This window comes from Camelina sativa, chromosome 12 (genome assembly GCF_000633955.1).
Source record: "Camelina sativa cultivar DH55 chromosome 12, Cs, whole genome shotgun sequence".
Lineage (NCBI taxonomy): Eukaryota > Viridiplantae > Streptophyta > Magnoliopsida > Brassicales > Brassicaceae > Camelina > Camelina sativa.
In genome coordinates this window covers 14602906-14624690 of record NC_025696.1, presented here as the reverse complement: position 1 = coordinate 14624690, position 21785 = coordinate 14602906, and the positions used below count along the sequence as shown (strand labels likewise).

The 21785-nt window shown below is 36.7% G+C and overlaps 3 protein-coding genes across 3 annotated transcripts; all 3 read right to left on the bottom strand.

Moving 5' to 3' along the window:
- On the bottom strand, window positions 1–3709 carry LOC104731739 (probable disease resistance protein At1g59620). Its single transcript, XM_010451218.1, has 4 exons — window positions 3702–3709; window positions 1790–2684; window positions 1506–1655; window positions 1–1413 (listed from the first exon to the last, which is right to left on the bottom strand). The coding sequence occupies exons 2-4, from the start codon at window positions 2670–2672 to the stop codon at window positions 236–238; spliced, it is 2211 nt and encodes a 736-aa protein (XP_010449520.1). The 5' UTR covers window positions 2673–2684; window positions 3702–3709; the 3' UTR covers window positions 1–235.
- LOC104733521 lies at window positions 11726–14298 on the bottom strand. Its single transcript, XM_019233816.1, has 3 exons — window positions 13747–14298; window positions 12220–13486; window positions 11726–12009 (listed from the first exon to the last, which is right to left on the bottom strand). The coding sequence occupies exons 2-3, from the start codon at window positions 13478–13480 to the stop codon at window positions 11801–11803; spliced, it is 1470 nt and encodes a 489-aa protein (XP_019089361.1). The 5' UTR covers window positions 13481–13486; window positions 13747–14298; the 3' UTR covers window positions 11726–11800.
- Window positions 15682–18280, bottom strand: LOC104733519. Its single transcript, XM_019233815.1, has 3 exons — window positions 17703–18280; window positions 16176–17442; window positions 15682–15965 (listed from the first exon to the last, which is right to left on the bottom strand). The coding sequence occupies exons 2-3, from the start codon at window positions 17434–17436 to the stop codon at window positions 15757–15759; spliced, it is 1470 nt and encodes a 489-aa protein (XP_019089360.1). The 5' UTR covers window positions 17437–17442; window positions 17703–18280; the 3' UTR covers window positions 15682–15756.

Below are 21785 nucleotides of genomic sequence, written 5' to 3'. Positions count from 1 at the left end.
TGGAGTGAATATAATTTATGGTCATTGCAGGAAATAGTCACAAATTCAAAGCAGTTAGCAAAGTTATAAACTTACAAAGTTACATACAGAGATAAAGATTATAGAATTCAAGCCAAACAGAATAAAAGACAAACACAAAGAGAATTGTATACTAGTGCACGAATGACATGTCTCAGCTCTATGAATCAGCAAAGTACTAGAGTTATGATTGTAACCCAGTGAATATAATCATCTTTCAACACCCATCCATCTCTTTATCGTCGATCTTATAATATCCAAAGCATCTCAATTCACTTGGGATAGATGAATCTAGAGTTTCTCTAGTACACCCTTGGCCATCGTTATAAAGCACAAGATGCCGTAGCTTTGTCATTCTTTGAAGATCTTTCGCACTGCTATGCTTTGTTGAGAAATTCACCAACATCTCCATGTTGACTAGATTACCCATTTCCAACTTTGTCTTATCATGCATCGTCCGCGGAAGAGAAAGATATGCCAATCCTCGCATCTCATTCAGGATATTAGGGATGTAGGGCGAACTACGTGTCGTTAGGTTGAAATAGATCATCTGCTTCAGATTCCGCATAGAAGAAGGTAGATGAGTTAACTTTGCATCATATAAACTCAAATATCTCAAGTGGATGAGCTTTCCAATGCTAGAGGGTACTTCCTCTCCAAAATCAACTCTAGAGAGATCTAAAATCCTAATCAATTGTAGCCTCGTAAACCATAAACTTGATCCCGCATGAGAACCAGAAACCTGGTTCCAGATAAACAAGAGAGATCTAAGTTTTGGATTCACCAACTCTGCTTCTGGATCATATGTTTCATCAAGCCAGTGTACCGCCATCCTCCGAGATTTACAAGGAGATTGAGAGTTTGTAGTATCAACCACGTGTACAAAATTCTCTTCTTCAGCTTTACGTAGACAAACTTCTCTCATCATGTCATGCATGTGACATGTTTCGAATCCCAAGTAACTAACATCTCGTTTAACCATGTGTCTCTTGACCAGTTCTTCTACATATCCATCTCCGACCTCTTCAATGGTTGCTCCTTTGTAAACCATTGGTCTTGGTATTCCTTCTGCTGCCCAATAATAGGACAAATCCCAAACCCGTATTGGATGATCTTCTGGGAAATGGGCAAGGTAGAGAAAGCAGTGCTTCAAATAAATAGGCAGCTCTTCAAAGCTCAGATACAAAATATGATAAACAGAGCTGATATTTCTGTCATTGAAGCTAGTCTCTCCAATAATGTTGGATTTAATATTATGAGATATCCTTTTCCACTCACTTAATGTGTGTTGGGAAGCTAACAACCCTCCTAACACCTTAACAGCCAATGGTAATCCTCCACAATGATTTATCATTTGCCTACCCATCTCTTCGAATTCGACATCAACTTTAAACTCTACACAACATCAACATGAATTTGGGCTTTAAAAGCAAGACATGATGCAGAAATTAAAAGAGTCTTTTATATGCATTTCTTTAAAACTTTACCCATTGTTGTCTCTTTCCTAGGAAATGCTATCCTTCGAAAAAGTGTCCAACTTTCATCAGAGGTTAGGTATCCTGGTTTGAAAGTGACACACGTAGGATCTGCATGTATTCCAACGTTCACGTTGCGTGAAGTAAGTAGTACCTTCCATCCTGCATAATACATTTTAACATTTAAGCAAAACGAAATCATATCATTCGGGTATGCCTTGTCATGTTCTAAATTTTGATCTTAATCGAAGCCTTACGTACACATGTAGAATATAAGATGAAGCATAATATGTCACCTTTTTTGGGTGGAAACACAGGCTTTATTCTGTCCCAATCTTCTTCTCTCCACATGTCATCTAGGATGATCAAAGAAGTTCTAGTTTCCAACAATTGAAAGAGCTTTTCTTGGAGGTCTTCTTCATTCATATTTGTCTCTACATGCTTATCATGTTTTGAACTAAGCTGTTGCAAGATCGTTTGCCACACATATGTCCGTGTGAACTGTTGCGAAATACACACCCACGCAACGCCATCAAAATGGTTTTTAACCATTTCATGATTAAAAACTTGTCGAGCAAGTGTAGTTTTACCGATACCGCCCATCCCAGTTATAGAAACTACTTGAATGCTATCTTCCTTCACCAAATTGCCAACCAATTTATTAACATTCTCCTCCAACCCCACAAGCTCGTTTTCGTTATTGCTCGGAAATGTTTTTCGCATCTCCCTTTCTCTTTCTTGTAGAGGATTTGAATACTTGCTGCCATCGAAAATCATCTGTTGCACTCCAAAACTCTGCATATCACGAATCACCTTGGAGATTCTCTTACTTATACCTCCCATATCTAAAGCAATTTTCCTATGGTCCATTCTAATGCAAGAAAGTCCTCTCAAACATTTCTTCTTGATGCTATTTATTTTTACAAGCTCTTCCTTTAGAAGGAATGTTTCGATTATATCCTCTGTATCAAAAACAATTTCTTTGATCTCTTCAACACAATTTCTCACCAATGCACTTGCATGCTTCTTAGCATCTGCATCTTCCAAAAAGGATCTAAGCAAGTTTAGATCCCTTTTGAGTTCGTCGAATTGGTCATTAACTCCCTGAAGTCGTTCAGATTCTCGGACAAGGAGGTCCCAAACCTTCTGAACGCCGAAAGACAAAAGTGACTCAGCCATAATATAAGCGTCCTGCTTAACCATGAAATTAATAGTCAGTAATCACTAGAGAGTCTATAATTCGAATCATCCTTTTAAAATTACTGAATCAATATTATTATTGTGTGGAATCTTAATAAAAATGAAAAAAAAAAAAAAAAAAAAAAGCCCATTCTTCCAACAGAACACAAAAGAACAACTATATTTTTACCCGCGGTACACCGCAGGACAATTTCTTTTGTAATTAAAAACAAAAATTTAAGTTGCATTTGTTTTTTACAATTAGAGTTAAAATTGTATAATTATATTTCAATTTTTAATTTTAGGATTTAACCCGCAGTATACTATGATAACTTGTTTTTTTACATAATCATAATTTAATCGAATTAATTAGATATGTACAGTATTTTAATATTGATAGAATGTATAATATTAAATTTTTGAGTATTACTGAATTCTTTTATATAGATTTTATGTTTTTTTCCAGGTTTTCTATAATTAACAAAAAAAATTATGTTGGATAAAATATAAAATTATAATTTTTTTTATATAATAACATTGAGATATTTGTTATTCTATTTGCTTTAAGTATATAAAAATAATAATTTTCATTTAGAATTTGCTTTATAAAAAATAATAATATCCATTTAGAATTTTCTTTATAAAAAATTATAATTTTTATTTAGAATTCTATTTTCTTTAAGTTTATAAAAATTATAAAAATTATAATTTTTAATTAATAAATTTGAAATTGACTATGTAGAATATAAGATTGTTTATTTTTTTTTAAAAGAGATCTTTTAATTTTAAAGATATTTTAGGAATATATTGCTAAATATAAAAATTCTGTAAGTATAAACCAAAATTGGTTTAGGAAATAAAAATCAATATAGTTTTTAGGAAAATAATTGATTTTTCGATTTTTATATATTACGAAGATAATCGAAATTGATTTTCATATTTTACTTATTGTTTTTTATGCATTTTTTTAGAAATTAATTATGTAAATAAATTGAAATATATTTTAAAAATGTATATATAGATAATTACCTTTAAGGAAAGTAAGACGAACAGCTATACCCTCAGTTAATGACGTGTCATAATTATTGTTGTCATCACAGTTTTCCTTTTAAAATAAATAAAATAATAGTAATATATAAAAATCGACTAATCATAATATTTCCAAGTGCCGGGACCAATAAAATAGCTCGACCTTGAAGGCTATCAAGTTCTGATTAAGAATTCAAGGCCCTCAACAGGCTTCTAAGCAAGGCTCAATTTTCCCAGTAACAAATTCTAAGGTTAATTTTTCTTAAAAACCAAAAACCATTTTTGAGATTTTTTATAAAAAAAACTAATAGCAAAATTTAAAACTTTTAAAATCTAAAAACTAAAAAATAAATTTAAAAACTGATTAAAAAAAATAACATCCTCATCTAGAACTTCATTCTTTTTCATAACTAGATAATATCCCGCGCATATGCGCGTATAGTTGTATTAGTTATGTTAATTTACTAGATATACACCCGCGGTACACCACAGAATTATAGTTTGTTAAGGGATACATAAATTAATTTAATTATTTAATTTTCTATATATATATATATGTAACTAATTTGTTTTATATTTTGTAGATTTTATAAGTTAAAAATATAATATATTGTATAATTCCTATTGTGTATATCTATTGTTTGACCGCGGGTTAATAATTTAAAAATAACATTATTTTTCATAATAATTATTTTAGTAAACTGCACTCATCTTTTTTTGTTTTTTTGTATTTTTATTTACAATGTAGTTGAAATATATTTTTAATACTATTATATGTTATGTATTATAATATGTTATGTATTATATATTGTTATGTATTATATATTTTTATTATAATATGTTATGTATTTGTTGAATTAACTATAATTATGTAGTGTATATTTTCCATATACTATATGGTGTGGTTTATTATATATATCCTTAATGTTCATTAAATTTTATTTAGTCAACAATTAAACTATTTTTTTAACAAATAGAAATTATACACTACATAATTCTTACCTTGATCATTGTTTTTTGTTGAGGTCTTGAAAAAGTTTGGGTCAGCAAGATGTATAAATAAAATGGGCTTGGACTTTGATCTGTTAGTAATGTTTAATTTCGAGCCCAATCCGTTTTTTATTTTTAAAAATTAACTCAATGGCAGTCTTGTAAATAAGTGGCAAGTTGAGGATTTATTTCATAGTTGTACTTGGAAAATGTATATATAGATTTTAGTTTATGTAATCAAACTATGAGAATTTTCTGAGAAGATTTATTTTAATAAAGTTTTAAAATGATATTTCTGAAAATGGTATTGAAAAGGATGTATTTTTGAAATTTTCCTTAAAAATATATATATAATAAACAAATTTCCTAAATGTCAATAATACTCCTCGATTGGTTGCCCAAACTGGAGGAAAAGTGTTTACAAAAGACGATTCAGAAACTAAATCTCTAAAAGAACGAGCTAAGCAATCAACCTTCACATTGGACGTCCTTGGGATCTTGATAAGGGTGAAGAGAGGCATTGAAGCACTAAGCACCTGAAACTCCTCCAGAAGCGTTGAGAAGGCCGGCCACTCCTCCGGAACTTGCACCATTGCTAGCAACTCTGCAAAATCCANCTTCAACACAATTTCTCACCAATGCACTTGCATGCTTCTTAGCATCTGCATCTTCCAAAAAGGATCTAAGCAAGTTTAGATCCCTTTTGAGTTCGTCGAATTGGTCATTAACTCCCTGAAGTCGTTCAGATTCTCGGACAAGGAGGTCCCAAACCTTCTGAACGCCGAAAGACAAAAGTGACTCAGCCATAATATAAGCGTCCTGCTTAACCATGAAATTAATAGTCAGTAATCACTAGAGAGTCTATAATTCGAATCATCCTTTTAAAATTACTGAATCAATATTATTATTGTGTGGAATCTTAATAAAAATGAAAAAAAAAAAAAAAAAACAAAGCCCATTCTTCCAACAGAACACAAAAGAACAACTATATTTTTACCCGCGGTACACCGCAGGACAATTTCTTTTGTAATTAAAAACAAAAATTTAAGTTGCATTTGTTTTTTACAATTAGAGTTAAAATTGTATAATTATATTTCAATTTTTAATTTTAGGATTTAACCCGCAGTATACTATGATAACTTGTTTTTTTACATAATCATAATTTAATCGAATTAATTAGATATGTACAGTATTTTAATATTGATAGAATGTATAATATTAAATTTTTGAGTATTACTGAATTCTTTTATATAGATTTTATGTTTTTTTCCAGGTTTTCTATAATTAACAAAAAAAATTATGTTGGATAAAATATAAAATTATAATTTTTTTTATATAATAACATTGAGATATTTGTTATTCTATTTGCTTTAAGTATATAAAAATAATAATTTTCATTTAGAATTTGCTTTATAAAAAATAATAATATCCATTTAGAATTTTCTTTATAAAAAATTATAATTTTTATTTAGAATTCTATTTTCTTTAAGTTTATAAAAATTATAAAAATTATAATTTTTAATTAATAAATTTGAAATTGACTATGTAGAATATAAGATTGTTTATTTTTTTTTAAAAGAGATCTTTTAATTTTAAAGATATTTTAGGAATATATTGCTAAATATAAAAATTCTGTAAGTATAAACCAAAATTGGTTTAGGAAATAAAAATCAATATAGTTTTTAGGAAAATAATTGATTTTTCGATTTTTATATATTACGAAGATAATCGAAATTGATTTTCATATTTTACTTATTGTTTTTTATGCATTTTTTTAGAAATTAATTATGTAAATAAATTGAAATATATTTTAAAAATGTATATATAGATAATTACCTTTAAGGAAAGTAAGACGAACAGCTATACCCTCAGTTAATGACGTGTCATAATTATTGTTGTCATCACAGTTTTCCTTTTAAAATAAATAAAATAATAGTAATATATAAAAATCGACTAATCATAATATTTCCAAGTGCCGGGACCAATAAAATAGCTCGACCTTGAAGGCTATCAAGTTCTGATTAAGAATTCAAGGCCCTCAACAGGCTTCTAAGCAAGGCTCAATTTTCCCAGTAACAAATTCTAAGGTTAATTTTTCTTAAAAACCAAAAACCATTTTTGAGATTTTTTATAAAAAAAACTAATAGCAAAATTTAAAACTTTTAAAATCTAAAAACTAAAAAATAAATTTAAAAACTGATTAAAAAAAATAACATCCTCATCTAGAACTTCATTCTTTTTCATAACTAGATAATATCCCGCGCATATGCGCGTATAGTTGTATTAGTTATGTTAATTTACTAGATATACACCCGCGGTACACCACAGAATTATAGTTTGTTAAGGGATACATAAATTAATTTAATTATTTAATTTTCTATATATATATATATGTAACTAATTTGTTTTATATTTTGTAGATTTTATAAGTTAAAAATATAATATATTGTATAATTCCTATTGTGTATATCTATTGTTTGACCGCGGGTTAATAATTTAAAAATAACATTATTTTTCATAATAATTATTTTAGTAAACTGCACTCATCTTTTTTTGTTTTTTTGTATTTTTATTTACAATGTAGTTGAAATATATTTTTAATACTATTATATGTTATGTATTATAATATGTTATGTATTATATATTGTTATGTATTATATATTTTTATTATAATATGTTATGTATTTGTTGAATTAACTATAATTATGTAGTGTATATTTTCCATATACTATATGGTGTGGTTTATTATATATATCCTTAATGTTCATTAAATTTTATTTAGTCAACAATTAAACTATTTTTTTAACAAATAGAAATTATACACTACATAATTCTTACCTTGATCATTGTTTTTTGTTGAGGTCTTGAAAAAGTTTGGGTCAGCAAGATGTATAAATAAAATGGGCTTGGACTTTGATCTGTTAGTAATGTTTAATTTCGAGCCCAATCCGTTTTTTATTTTTAAAAATTAACTCAATGGCAGTCTTGTAAATAAGTGGCAAGTTGAGGATTTATTTCATAGTTGTACTTGGAAAATGTATATATAGATTTTAGTTTATGTAATCAAACTATGAGAATTTTCTGAGAAGATTTATTTTAATAAAGTTTTAAAATGATATTTCTGAAAATGGTATTGAAAAGGATGTATTTTTGAAATTTTCCTTAAAAATATATATATAATAAACAAATTTCCTAAATGTCAATAATACTCCTCGATTGGTTGCCCAAACTGGAGGAAAAGTGTTTACAAAAGACGATTCAGAAACTAAATCTCTAAAAGAACGAGCTAAGCAATCAACCTTCACATTGGACGTCCTTGGGATCTTGATAAGGGTGAAGAGAGGCATTGAAGCACTAAGCACCTGAAACTCCTCCAGAAGCGTTGAGAAGGCCGGCCACTCCTCCGGAACTTGCACCATTGCTAGCAACTCTGCAAAATCCATCTCGAATCGCCGGCAATCAATCCCTCTGGAACGGATACACTCCATCGCCCATAATAATGCTTCTAACTCTGAATGAAGTGGGGATGTACTACGACGCTGACATTTGGCACCCATTACCAAAGTCTGATTCTCACCATCACCACACCACTAGCCTAACCCTGAATGTGGCTCTGAGGCTTTCCACGAGCCATCCACCTGACAATGAATTAACGACTCCAGCGTAATCAGCGAATCCGTCGAAACGGAATCAACCCTTGTGGTTAATTGTGATTCCTTCCACCACAATTGGTCACGTAAAGCCTGATTAATAATATCCATTGGCTCTGATTGTAGTCCTTGAAAAACTTTGTTATTCCTATCCTTCCATAAAAACCAGACCAACCATGGGATCGAGCTATGAGTAGTGCCTAAAGCCATATGAGCTAAACCTTTGCCATATATAAAATCTAAATTCGAATAGATTGAACCAACTGGAAATTTATCCAAGTCAGGTCCATCAAAAATCCTCTCCCAAACCTGACGTGAATGAGGACACTCAAATAAGGTATGATTAATAGACTCTTCCTCTAATTCACATCGCTTGCATATCGTGTCACAATTAACTCCCCGGGAGGCTAATCGCACTGTCACCGGAAGGGAACCCGAGGCGATCTGCCAGAAAAAGTGTTTGATTTTAGGTGGTATCGGGAGGTCCCATGCCTTAGCCTTCAGGGCATTAACATTGGGACCAACCTCAATTTCAGCCTTCATATCTTGAGCTACCTTATTACCTGACTTAACCGAATACCGACCCGATTGTGTGTAATGCCATACCAATCTATCTGGCCTAAAAGATTTGCTAATTGGCAAACTAAGAATATGTTGAATATCCTCCGGATCCATATATTCCTAAAGTATAGGTAAATGCCATTCTTTAGTCCGAGGATTAATCAAATGGTTTACCATTAAATTTGGGTGCAAATGTTGTCCCCTACCCTGTGCAGGTCGAGGGTGTTGGTCAGGGATCCACGGATCACGCCAAACCGATACATTGAACCCTGAGCCAATCGTCCATCGGGCTCCTTTTTCCACTAAACTTTTAGTTGAGAAAATGCTTCTCCATCCAAAGGAGGGAGAATATGGTTTTTTTGCCATTAACGGATGCTTGTTCCTGAAATATCGACTCCTAAAACCTTGAGCAAACAAAGAATTCGGAAATTGTAGCCAATAAAGCATCATTAAAAATCTCCAAATCCCGAAATCCCAATCCTCCCTCAGCTTTATCTTTACACATTTTATCTCAAGCCACCCAGTGGAGCCCCCGATCATTCCCATCAGAACTCCACCAAAAATTGGAAATAGCACTCGTCAATTTGGATGTTAATCCTTGAGGAAGTTTGAAACAGGACATAACATGCGTAGGAAGGGCCAAGGCCACCGACTTTAATAAAACTTCCTTTCCTCCCTTAGATAAAAATTTTTCCGTCCAACCATTAACCCGGTCGTTCATCCTATCCCGAACGTAACCGAAGACTTGGACTCTTGAACCACTAAGGCTCTCTGGGAATCCCAAATAGGAGCCCATTCCCCCTTCATTGGAAATTCCAATGACAGATTTAACCTTGTCCTTGACCTCTGCAGGCACCTTTTTACCAAACATGATCGATGATTTATCTAAATTTACCTCCTGGCCGGATGCTTTACCATAATTGCCTATGACATCCATAACCGTTGAACATTGTTCTTCATCCACGAACAACAAATGAGAAATAGGGGGGGAATCCCGGGCAATCTTAATGCCTGATATTTTTCCTTCCCTCTCTGCCTTTTTTATATTAGCAATCAGCACCTCTGTACACAAAATAAACAAATAAGGGGATAAAAGATCCCCCTGTCGCAGGCCTCGTTTTGGCAAAATGGAGCCACGTGGTTGACCATTAAGCAACACCTGATAGGAGACCGAACTCACACACCACATTATCCAAGAAATCTATCGGGAATCAAATCCTAGCCTTATTAAGACCGCCTTCAGAAAATTCCATTCTACTCGGTCATAGGCCTTACTCATATCCGTTTTGAAAGCCAAAAAATCCGACTTGCACATCCTATTGGTCTGTAAACCGTGAAACATCTCTTGTGCCACCAGAATATTATCTGTAATTAACCGTCCAGACACAAAGGCCGGTATAATCGAGGGCAAAATCTTTTTTAAACGGAAGCACAAAACCTTCGATATAATTTTGTAACCCACATTACACAAACTAATAGGCCTGAATTCTGCCATCCTCTTAGGCACATCAACCTTTGGGATCAGACAAATATTAGTTTCATTAATTCTGGGGTCAAATTTCCCAGTCCGAAAGAAATCCCTAACGAGAGCAACCAGATCCCCTTTAAGGTGAGGCCAAAACCTCTGAAAGAAAAATGCGGTCATCCCATCCGGACCCGGGGTTTTCTCCGGATGCATTGCAAATAAGGCCTTACGAACTTCTATCTCTGATATATCCTTAGTTAACTCCCGATTCATAGGCTCGGTGATAAAAGGATTGACCGCTTGAACCATTTCTGAAATACCACTCACATCCGATTGAGCAAATAGCTTATTGAAGTAATCAGACGAATCCTCTCCATACCTTCATTCGATTCATCCCAAACATCCTCTGAATCAAACAGTCCCACAATCTTATTCCTAGTCCTCCTCTGTTTAGTAGATGCATGAAAGAAACTAGTATTCTTATCCCCCACCCGTAACCAAAATTTTCGACTTTTCTATTGCCAATACAGTTCCTCATCATGATATGCATCCTTTAACTTCTTCTCAATAATGTGAATCTCCGCTTGTGAAATAGAATCATCGCTTTTAGCATCCTCTAAAGCCGTCTTTAGAGAAGAGATAAGAGTGTTATTATTCGGAACATTCTGCTTCCTCCACCATGAAATAGAATTCCTACAATTTTTGATTTTATCCACAAACATTGGTATCCTGAAATTTTTAGTACGATTCCACCCCGATTCCACAGCTCCGGAAAACCCGTCTTTCCCCATCCACCTCTTGTCGAAACGAAATTGACGAAAACGTCGTCCCTCAGCTTTCGCACAAGAGGCTAATATAGGACGATGATCCGATCCTATCATTTCCAAATAATCCACCCGCGAACACGGAAAGAGTGTATGCCAATCTTCGTTTCCTAAAGCAAGATCCAACCTACAACGGACCACCTGGTTATTGTAGCGATTACCTCGCCATGAAAGAGAATCTCCATAACACGGAAACTCTAACATCCCACATTCTCTAATCATTGAGATAAACGGAAGGAATGATGAAGCCGGTCTTATCGCGCCTCCCGATTTTTCATGATTACTAATAAGTTCATTAAAATCACCAATCATAAACCAAGGATCCTGCCGAATAGCACCAATTTGAATTAATTTGTCCCAAACCACCTGCAGAAAGTAATAAAAAAAGTAATAAAAAAGATTTGAGATCCCAAAAAAGCTTGAACATCAATTAACCGATCACAAGCAGAAAGAACTTCAAGTTTTATATTATTATCATAAAAAATAGCTAAACCACCGCTAGACCCACAGGGTTCAACCATATACAAATGCTGATAACGAAAATTATTCTGAAACTTTTATAAATAGGAAAAACATTTTTTTGTTTCTGATAAAAATAAGACATCTGGTTTATTCTGCTTCCACAAATCCTTTAAATAGTTCTCTGTCAGATCCGCACCAATGCCCTGACAGTTCCAACTCATGATCTTCACGTTTGAGCCGGCGGTTTCGGAGAGCCACCATCCCTTTCTTCATTTTGCGGGTTCCTCCTCCCATATTGCCACCCTCTGACTTCTTCTGGCTTGGCCTGGCAATCCCTTTACTCTTTGCAGCATCACCTGCAGTTTTCAACAATAGAGCCTTAGCTAATAATCTTTTACCAGGCGAAGCTATAGCTACAACATGTCTTTTATCCCTACCACCCTTAGAGGCCGAGAGACCAGCTCTCTTTACCTTGACAACCTTAGAATTTCCTAACTCAATCTTTTTCATTGCCTTATTAACATGCCCCAAATCCATAACAAGGGAAGGAGAGAGTGAAACGGTACCTTGTGGAGTGTCATCATCGGTCTCTGACACACCCTTCTCTGTATCCGCCTGAGCATCCTCATCATCCGCAGCAGTATCGTCAGCCTGACCCTCATCCTCCTGGTATTCCCCATCCTCAAGGAGATCATCAGAACTCACGGAGAAACCAGCCTCATTGTCTCCTCCACTAGCCCCAATAGCATCCTCCATCATTGCATCCTTCTCTCGGTCCACCATATCAACAGCCAAAGGGACTTCAGGCTCAAGGACACCCCCAACCTGCAAAACATTATTCTGCTTCGCCTGATACAAAGGCTTAGGCCAGGCCGGTCCATTCCCCTTCCTAGGAGGATGCGATCGTGCTTGTTGGACCATAACATTACCCGGACCCTCTCTGCCCTCCGTATATCTCCCAGAAACCCTTTGCTGACCCATATCTCCCTGATTCTTTGCCTGATATCTGAAACCACTCTTTGAACTCTCACCAATACGCTGCTGCTGATAATTCCTATCTCTGGTTACCTCTGAATTAAAATCCAATGAGCACTTAGCAAACTTCCTTGGCTTTTCCCAGGCCCCTTCAAAGTGTTGAACAATCAGTTTTACCAATGGCTTATTCCATGGACCACGACCCCCCTCATTCTTGCTTAGCTCTGGACAGAACTTCACATCATGTGTCAGCCTGAAACAGTGACTGCAAAAACCAAGGAGCTTCTCATACTCTAATGAGGCCACCACCTCATCACCAGTATTAAACGGAACCACCAGGTGAAAAATGAGTGGATTAAACCCATTTATAGTGACAAACAAGCTACCAGATTCCTCATCTACATCATGGAGAATTCCTACTTTCTTACCAATAGCCTGGAGTGTTGCAGCCTCCCAAAAGTGCATTGGGATCCCTGAAACTTTCACCCAAAAGTTAATAGCAGAAGGGTAAGTATCGGAGATGATGGGTTCCCACCGAACCAATGATAACATCCAGTTATCGAAATGGTAAGGACCGTTCCTTAGCACCCCTTGAAGATCTTCCTCGGTTTGAAAGTTAAACTGAAAAGTGTCCTGTCCCAAATCAGCACCTTCAACCCTCTCTTCAAGCTTCCAGATCTTTGGCAAGTTAGCCAACAGAGATTCCATACGCTGGACCATCGGGTTCATCAATCTCCCAATGAGAGTGAGAGAGAACTGCTGAATACGTTGAGCCATCAGAGAGTTTGAGATTTTCACCGTCTCTGTTCTGACCAAATCCGCCTTGCCTTTGTTGAGATTCATTTGAGCCATAACAACCTTAACAAAACCAGAAAACGTATAAGAAACCCTTGAAGTCACGAAAACACACCACGATAACAACTTGAAATCAACTGTGTCTCGTAAGAAAATTGAAGCTCGGATAAAGAAAGAAGAAGGTGAGATGATGTAGCCGAACACAACACAAAGCCAAATATATACCCAATGACCACAAATGGAAACCACTATCGCCAATAAATGAAAAATCCTGAAGCCAGCTAGAAAATCTCGAAGCAGAGACAAATACGATATTTGCTTACCCGAAACAAGTGGAAACCAAATCTTCCTCTTTCTAGTTTCTTTGTCACACTTGAATCGCCCAATAAAACGATAAGCAAACCCCCACAAGACCAGAATCAAATCCAACGAAATCATATCTTTCACAATCGGTGATGACAACCAAGCGGCCGATTGCGGAATCAGAAGATCGAGATCCCTCACCTTCCAAATCCCAACTTGCTGACCCACTAAGAGAATCCAAATCCGAATCTCCCTCTTTCCAAATTCACATCCGAACCACCCTTTCAAACCCCAATCGAATCCCCAAAAAGCCAGAGCCAAATCTAAGCATATCGTAATCCTCACAAACAATGAAATTTGCCTAAAACCCAATCGCAGATTCCGGAGAAAGAGATCCCTCTCTCCCCAATCCCCTGTTACCGGATCCTGATTCACCACCATTAAAGGCCATAGAGATCGTAAATCTCCATCGATACGATCCAAAAACCCGCGTAGAAGCCACCGAGACACATCCCGTGAACCGCCGTCAAGAATCATTCAAAACGAAACCATAATCGCCATTGCAATCGCTATCAGAGAGAATTTTTTNCCCACATTACACAAACTAATAGGCCTGAATTCTGCCATCCTCTTAGGCACATCAACCTTTGGGATCAGACAAATATTAGTTTCATTAATTCTGGGGTCAAATTTCCCAGTCCGAAAGAAATCCCTAACGAGAGCAACCAGATCCCCTTTAAGGTGAGGCCAAAACCTCTGAAAGAAAAATGCGGTCATCCCATCCGGACCCGGGGTTTTCTCCGGATGCATTGCAAATAAGGCCTTACGAACTTCTATCTCTGATATATCCTTAGTTAACTCCCGATTCATAGGCTCGGTGATAAAAGGATTGACCGCTTGAACCATTTCTGAAATACCACTCACATCCGATTGAGCAAATAGCTTATTGAAGTAATCAGACGAATCCTCTCCATACCTTCATTCGATTCATCCCAAACATCCTCTGAATCAAACAGTCCCACAATCTTATTCCTAGTCCTCCTCTGTTTAGTAGATGCATGAAAGAAACTAGTATTCTTATCCCCCACCCGTAACCAAAATTTTCGACTTTTCTATTGCCAATACAGTTCCTCATCATGATATGCATCCTTTAACTTCTTCTCAATAATGTGAATCTCCGCTTGTGAAATAGAATCATCGCTTTTAGCATCCTCTAAAGCCGTCTTTAGAGAAGAGATAAGAGTGTTATTATTCGGAACATTCTGCTTCCTCCACCATGAAATAGAATTCCTACAATTTTTGATTTTATCCACAAACATTGGTATCCTGAAATTTTTAGTACGATTCCACCCCGATTCCACAGCTCCGGAAAACCCGTCTTTCCCCATCCACCTCTTGTCGAAACGAAATTGACGAAAACGTCGTCCCTCAGCTTTCGCACAAGAGGCTAATATAGGACGATGATCCGATCCTATCATTTCCAAATAATCCACCCGCGAACACGGAAAGAGTGTATGCCAATCTTCGTTTCCTAAAGCAAGATCCAACCTACAACGGACCACCTGGTTATTGTAGCGATTACCTCGCCATGAAAGAGAATCTCCATAACACGGAAACTCTAACATCCCACATTCTCTAATCATTGAGATAAACGGAAGGAATGATGAAGCCGGTCTTATCGCGCCTCCCGATTTTTCATGATTACTAATAAGTTCATTAAAATCACCAATCATAAACCAAGGATCCTGCCGAATAGCACCAATTTGAATTAATTTGTCCCAAACCACCTGCAGAAAGTAATAAAAAAAGTAATAAAAAAGATTTGAGATCCCAAAAAAGCTTGAACATCAATTAACCGATCACAAGCAGAAAGAACTTCAAGTTTTATATTATTATCATAAAAAATAGCTAAACCACCGCTAGACCCACAGGGTTCAACCATATACAAATGCTGATAACGAAAATTATTCTGAAACTTTTATAAATAGGAAAAACATTTTTTTGTTTCTGATAAAAATAAGACATCTGGTTTATTCTGCTTCCACAAATCCTTTAAATAGTTCTCTGTCAGATCCGCACCAATGCCCTGACAGTTCCAACTCATGATCTTCACGTTTGAGCCGGCGGTTTCGGAGAGCCACCATCCCTTTCTTCATTTTGCGGGTTCCTCCTCCCATATTGCCACCCTCTGACTTCTTCTGGCTTGGCCTGGCAATCCCTTTACTCTTTGCAGCATCACCTGCAGTTTTCAACAATAGAGCCTTAGCTAATAATCTTTTACCAGGCGAAGCTATAGCTACAACATGTCTTTTATCCCTACCACCCTTAGAGGCCGAGAGACCAGCTCTCTTTACCTTGACAACCTTAGAATTTCCTAACTCAATCTTTTTCATTGCCTTATTAACATGCCCCAAATCCATAACAAGGGAAGGAGAGAGTGAAACGGTACCTTGTGGAGTGTCATCATCGGTCTCTGACACACCCTTCTCTGTATCCGCCTGAGCATCCTCATCATCCGCAGCAGTATCGTCAGCCTGACCCTCATCCTCCTGGTATTCCCCATCCTCAAGGAGATCATCAGAACTCACGGAGAAACCAGCCTCATTGTCTCCTCCACTAGCCCCAATAGCATCCTCCATCATTGCATCCTTCTCTCGGTCCACCATATCAACAGCCAAAGGGACTTCAGGCTCAAGGACACCCCCAACCTGCAAAACATTATTCTGCTTCGCCTGATACAAAGGCTTAGGCCAGGCCGGTCCATTCCCCTTCCTAGGAGGATGCGATCGTGCTTGTTGGACCATAACATTACCCGGACCCTCTCTGCCCTCCGTATATCTCCCAGAAACCCTTTGCTGACCCATATCTCCCTGATTCTTTGCCTGATATCTGAAACCACTCTTTGAACTCTCACCAATACGCTGCTGCTGATAATTCCTATCTCTGGTTACCTCTGAATTAAAATCCAATGAGCACTTAGCAAACTTCCTTGGCTTTTCCCAGGCCCCTTCAAAGTGTTGAACAATCAGTTTTACCAATGGCTTATTCCATGGACCACGACCCCCCTCATTCTTGCTTAGCTCTGGACAGAACTTCACATCATGTGTCAGCCTGAAACAGTGACTGCAAAAACCAAGGAGCTTCTCATACTCTAATGAGGCCACCACCTCATCACCAGTATTAAACGGAACCACCAGGTGAAAAATGAGTGGATTAAACCCATTTATAGTGACAAACAAGCTACCAGATTCCTCATCTACATCATGGAGAATTCCTACTTTCTTACCAATAGCCTGGAGTGTTGCAGCCTCCCAAAAGTGCATTGGGATCCCTGAAACTTTCACCCAAAAGTTAATAGCAGAAGGGTAAGTATCGGAGATGATGGGTTCCCACCGAACCAATGATAACATCCAGTTATCGAAATGGTAAGGACCGTTCCTTAGCACCCCTTGAAGATCTTCCTCGGTTTGAAAGTTAAACTGAAAAGTGTCCTGTCCCAAATCAGCACCTTCAACCCTCTCTTCAAGCTTCCAGATCTTTGGCAAGTTAGCCAACAGAGATTCCATACGCTGGACCATCGGGTTCATCAATCTCCCAATGAGAGTGAGAGAGAACTGCTGAATACGTTGAGCCATCAGAGAGTTTGAGATTTTCACCGTCTCTGTTCTGACCAAATCCGCCTTGCCTTTGTTGAGATTCATTTGAGCCATAACAACCTTAACAAAACCAGAAAACGTATAAGAAACCCTTGAAGTCACGAAAACACACCACGATAACAACTTGAAATCAACTGTGTCTCGTAAGAAAATTGAAGCTCGGATAAAGAAAGAAGAAGGTGAGATGATGTAGCCGAACACAACACAAAGCCAAATATATACCCAATGACCACAAATGGAAACCACTATCGCCAATAAATGAAAAATCCTGAAGCCAGCTAGAAAATCTCGAAGCAGAGACAAATACGATATTTGCTTACCCGAAACAAGTGGAAACCAAATCTTCCTCTTTCTAGTTTCTTTGTCACACTTGAATCGCCCAATAAAACGATAAGCAAACCCCCACAAGACCAGAATCAAATCCAACGAAATCATATCTTTCACAATCGGTGATGACAACCAAGCGGCCGATTGCGGAATCAGAAGATCGAGATCCCTCACCTTCCAAATCCCAACTTGCTGACCCACTAAGAGAATCCAAATCCGAATCTCCCTCTTTCCAAATTCACATCCGAACCACCCTTTCAAACCCCAATCGAATCCCCAAAAAGCCAGAGCCAAATCTAAGCATATCGTAATCCTCACAAACAATGAAATTTGCCTAAAACCCAATCGCAGATTCCGGAGAAAGAGATCCCTCTCTCCCCAATCCCCTGTTACCGGATCCTGATTCACCACCATTAAAGGCCATAGAGATCGTAAATCTCCATCGATACGATCCAAAAACCCGCGTAGAAGCCACCGAGACACATCCCGTGAACCGCCGTCAAGAATCATTCAAAACGAAACCATAATCGCCATTGCAATCGCTATCAGAGAGAATTTTTTTGGAGATGAATCTTTTAAAATAAGAACAATGTAAATATATATCATGTAATCTCTAAAATTAAAATTTAGCATTAAAATTTTACAATGATATTTCATCAATAAAAAAACAGTTATAATTTTCTTTCCGAATACAATTTGACATTTTATTCAAAAGAAAAAAAAAATGATTACATTTTACATTACAAGAAAAAGAAAATCAAACCCCCAAAAACAAATCTTCCCATGTATATAGGAAAAGAAATAAAATCACAGAAACTCGCTCTTTGAAGTTTCCGGTGATCAAAAACTTCAACTCCAACGTTAAATATCGAAGTCACCGGCCGGTCGGACATTCTTGTCTCCAATCTCTTCTAACACTCTAGTCTTTCTCCTTTTCCCAGCCATAACATTTTATCACACTTGGTAATAACACACACACCAAAAGAAAAAGAAAAACAACTCTTTGAAGAATCACTTAAGTTTTGTAACCGTTAAAATGGCACCTTAAATTTTCAAATGTTCTATTTTAGTCACTTACCAAGCAGAAGCTCTCTTCTTCTCTCCTTAAATTTTATCCTGCCTAACAATCGGAATCAAATTAGTATTTATAGATCGGAGGGAATTTAAACGGTCCTTTCTCTCCATCCATCAATTAACATGCCCTCTTCGATCATAATTCTCTAATTAACTGTTAAGTTAAATTGAAATTTTGTTTTATTAACTTATGAAAATAAACTTAACAAAGTACTAAATCAAAACTAAAAATAATCAAGAACCGAACCTGACAACTGTTCTTGAGCTCATCCCATCGTTTTTGTGCGACAAGGTTTCTTACTTCACTGTCTGCCATATTAAGTCGATAGTTCAAATCTCCGAACTTGAATACTTGTTGAAATAAAAATCCAATTAGTAAAAGAATTAAAAAGCCTCTTGCTTTGAGTTTCATAATCGTGATTATTTCTTGCTCGTGACATGTATTCGTTCTTGGTTAATCGGTATCAAGAATCGAGGCAAAACTAATCCGACGTATGTTTTTGTACACGTCAGCATTCCGGCATTGCTCAGCACCGCCGGAAGTAAAGTATCAACACGCAAAACACATTCGGGATATACAACGTCAGGTTAATCTCTACTGATCCATGCAAATCATATAAAATGTATTATTAACTTTTTATCGGGGTTACTTGGAAAGAAAGATAGGTAATTAGGTTTCTATTCACTNAAAAAAGATTTGAGATCCCAAAAAAGCTTGAACATCAATTAACCGATCACAAGCAGAAAGAACTTCAAGTTTTATATTATTATCATAAAAAATAGCTAAACCACCGCTAGACCCACAGGGTTCAACCATATACAAATGCTGATAACGAAAATTATTCTGAAACTTTTATAAATAGGAAAAACATTTTTTTGTTTCTGATAAAAATAAGACATCTGGTTTATTCTGCTTCCACAAATCCTTTAAATAGTTCNATCTTAATATTTCACACTATTTTACCTTGTGAGTGGTCAATATTCCAAAACTACATTCTACAAATATACTATTACTTAAACATTTATTAGAGGCTTTTTCTATTTACAATGCTTTTTAAAGTTTTGTTTTTCAAATTTNCCCTGACAGTTCCAACTCATGATCTTCACGTTTGAGCCGGCGGTTTCGGAGAGCCACCATCCCTTTCTTCATNTACCAAAAAAAAAATGTCCACAATCTTCAATATTTGCCTTAGGCCTCTAGATCCCTAGGCACGGCACTGTATTCATCTCGTTTCCTATGTAACCCATCAAGCCAACTCCGACCGGTGACGATGAGACTTCCAAGTTGGTGACACGATTTATTAACCATCATTAGATCCAACCGATAAATAGATCCGAACCCTTTGCTTACTTACTATCTTTTCGACCGGTAGATCCAACCAATAAAGAATTCCTGAAATGTTATCCAAAAGTTGGTTTATTACTTATATTTATAAATCTTTTGAAAATTACTCAAATGTTTAGTGATCTGGGTGNCGAAGCTATAGCTACAACATGTCTTTTATCCCTACCACCCTTAGAGGCCGAGAGACCAGCTCTCTTTACCTTGACAACCTTAGAATTTCCTAACTCAATCTTTTTCATTGCCTTATTAACATGCCCCAAATCCATAACAAGGGAAGGAGAGAGTGAAACGGTACCTTGTGGAGTGTCATCATCGGTCTCTGACACACCCTTCTCTGTATCCGCCTGAGCATCCTCATCATCCGCAGCAGTATCGTCAGCCTGACCCTCATNTAATTACAATTTACCCCTTGGGTTTTGTTTTTCGATTTTGAATAAAAAAATTAAAAAAAAATACACATCAGCAAATTATAATACACATTATTTTTGATTTTCCACATCACTAAACAGTTTTTTTAAGAATCGATAATTGTTTTTTTTTTGAATAAACCACACATCTAACCATAGTTAAACCAATCTTTCACTAAACCCTAGAAAATATCTTAAGCTTGNAAACCAGCCTCATTGTCTCCTCCACTAGCCCCAATAGCATCCTCCATCATTGCATCCTTCTCTCGGTCCACCATATCAACAGCCAAAGGGACTTCAGGCTCAAGGACACCCCCAACCTGCAAAACATTATTCTGCTTCGCCTGATACAAAGGCTTAGGCCAGGCCGGTCCATTCCCCTTCCTAGGAGGATGCGATCGTGCTTGTTGGACCATAACATTACCCGGACCCTCTCTGNGTCTTCTTCATTCTTCACAAATCTCTTTCGTCCCTCACTGTTAGACCCTCGATCTTCTTCTTCTTTCTCAATNATTACCCGGACCCTCTCTGCCCTCCGTATATCTCCCAGAAACCCTTTGCTGACCCATATCTCCCTGATTCTTTGCCTGATATCTGAAACCACTCTTTGAACTCTCACCAATACGCTGCTGCTGATAATTCCTATCTCTGGTTACCTCTGAATTAAAATCCAATGAGCACTTAGCAAACTTCCTTGGCTTTTCCCAGGCCCCTTCAAAGTGTTGAACAATCAGTTTTACCAATGGCTTATTCCATGGACCACGACCCCCCTCATTCTTGCTTAGCTCTGGACAGAACTTCACATCATGTGTCAGCCTGAAACAGTGACTGCAAAAACCAAGGAGCTTCTCATACTCTAATGAGGCCACCACCTCATCACCAGTATTAAACGGAACCACCAGGTGAAAAATGAGTGGATTAAACCCATTTATAGTGACAAACAAGCTACCAGATTCCTCATCTACATCATGGAGAATTCCTACTTTCTTACCAATAGCCTGGAGTGTTGCAGCCTCCCAAAAGTGCATTGGGATCCCTGAAACTTTCACCCAAAAGTTAATAGCAGAAGGGTAAGTATCGGAGATGATGGGTTCCCACCGAACCAATGATAACATCCAGTTATCGAAATGGTAAGGACCGTTCCTTAGCACCCCTTGAAGATCTTCCTCGGTTTGAAAGTTAAACTGAAAAGTGTCCTGTCCCAAATCAGCACCTTCAACCCTCTCTTCAAGCTTCCAGATCTTTGGCAA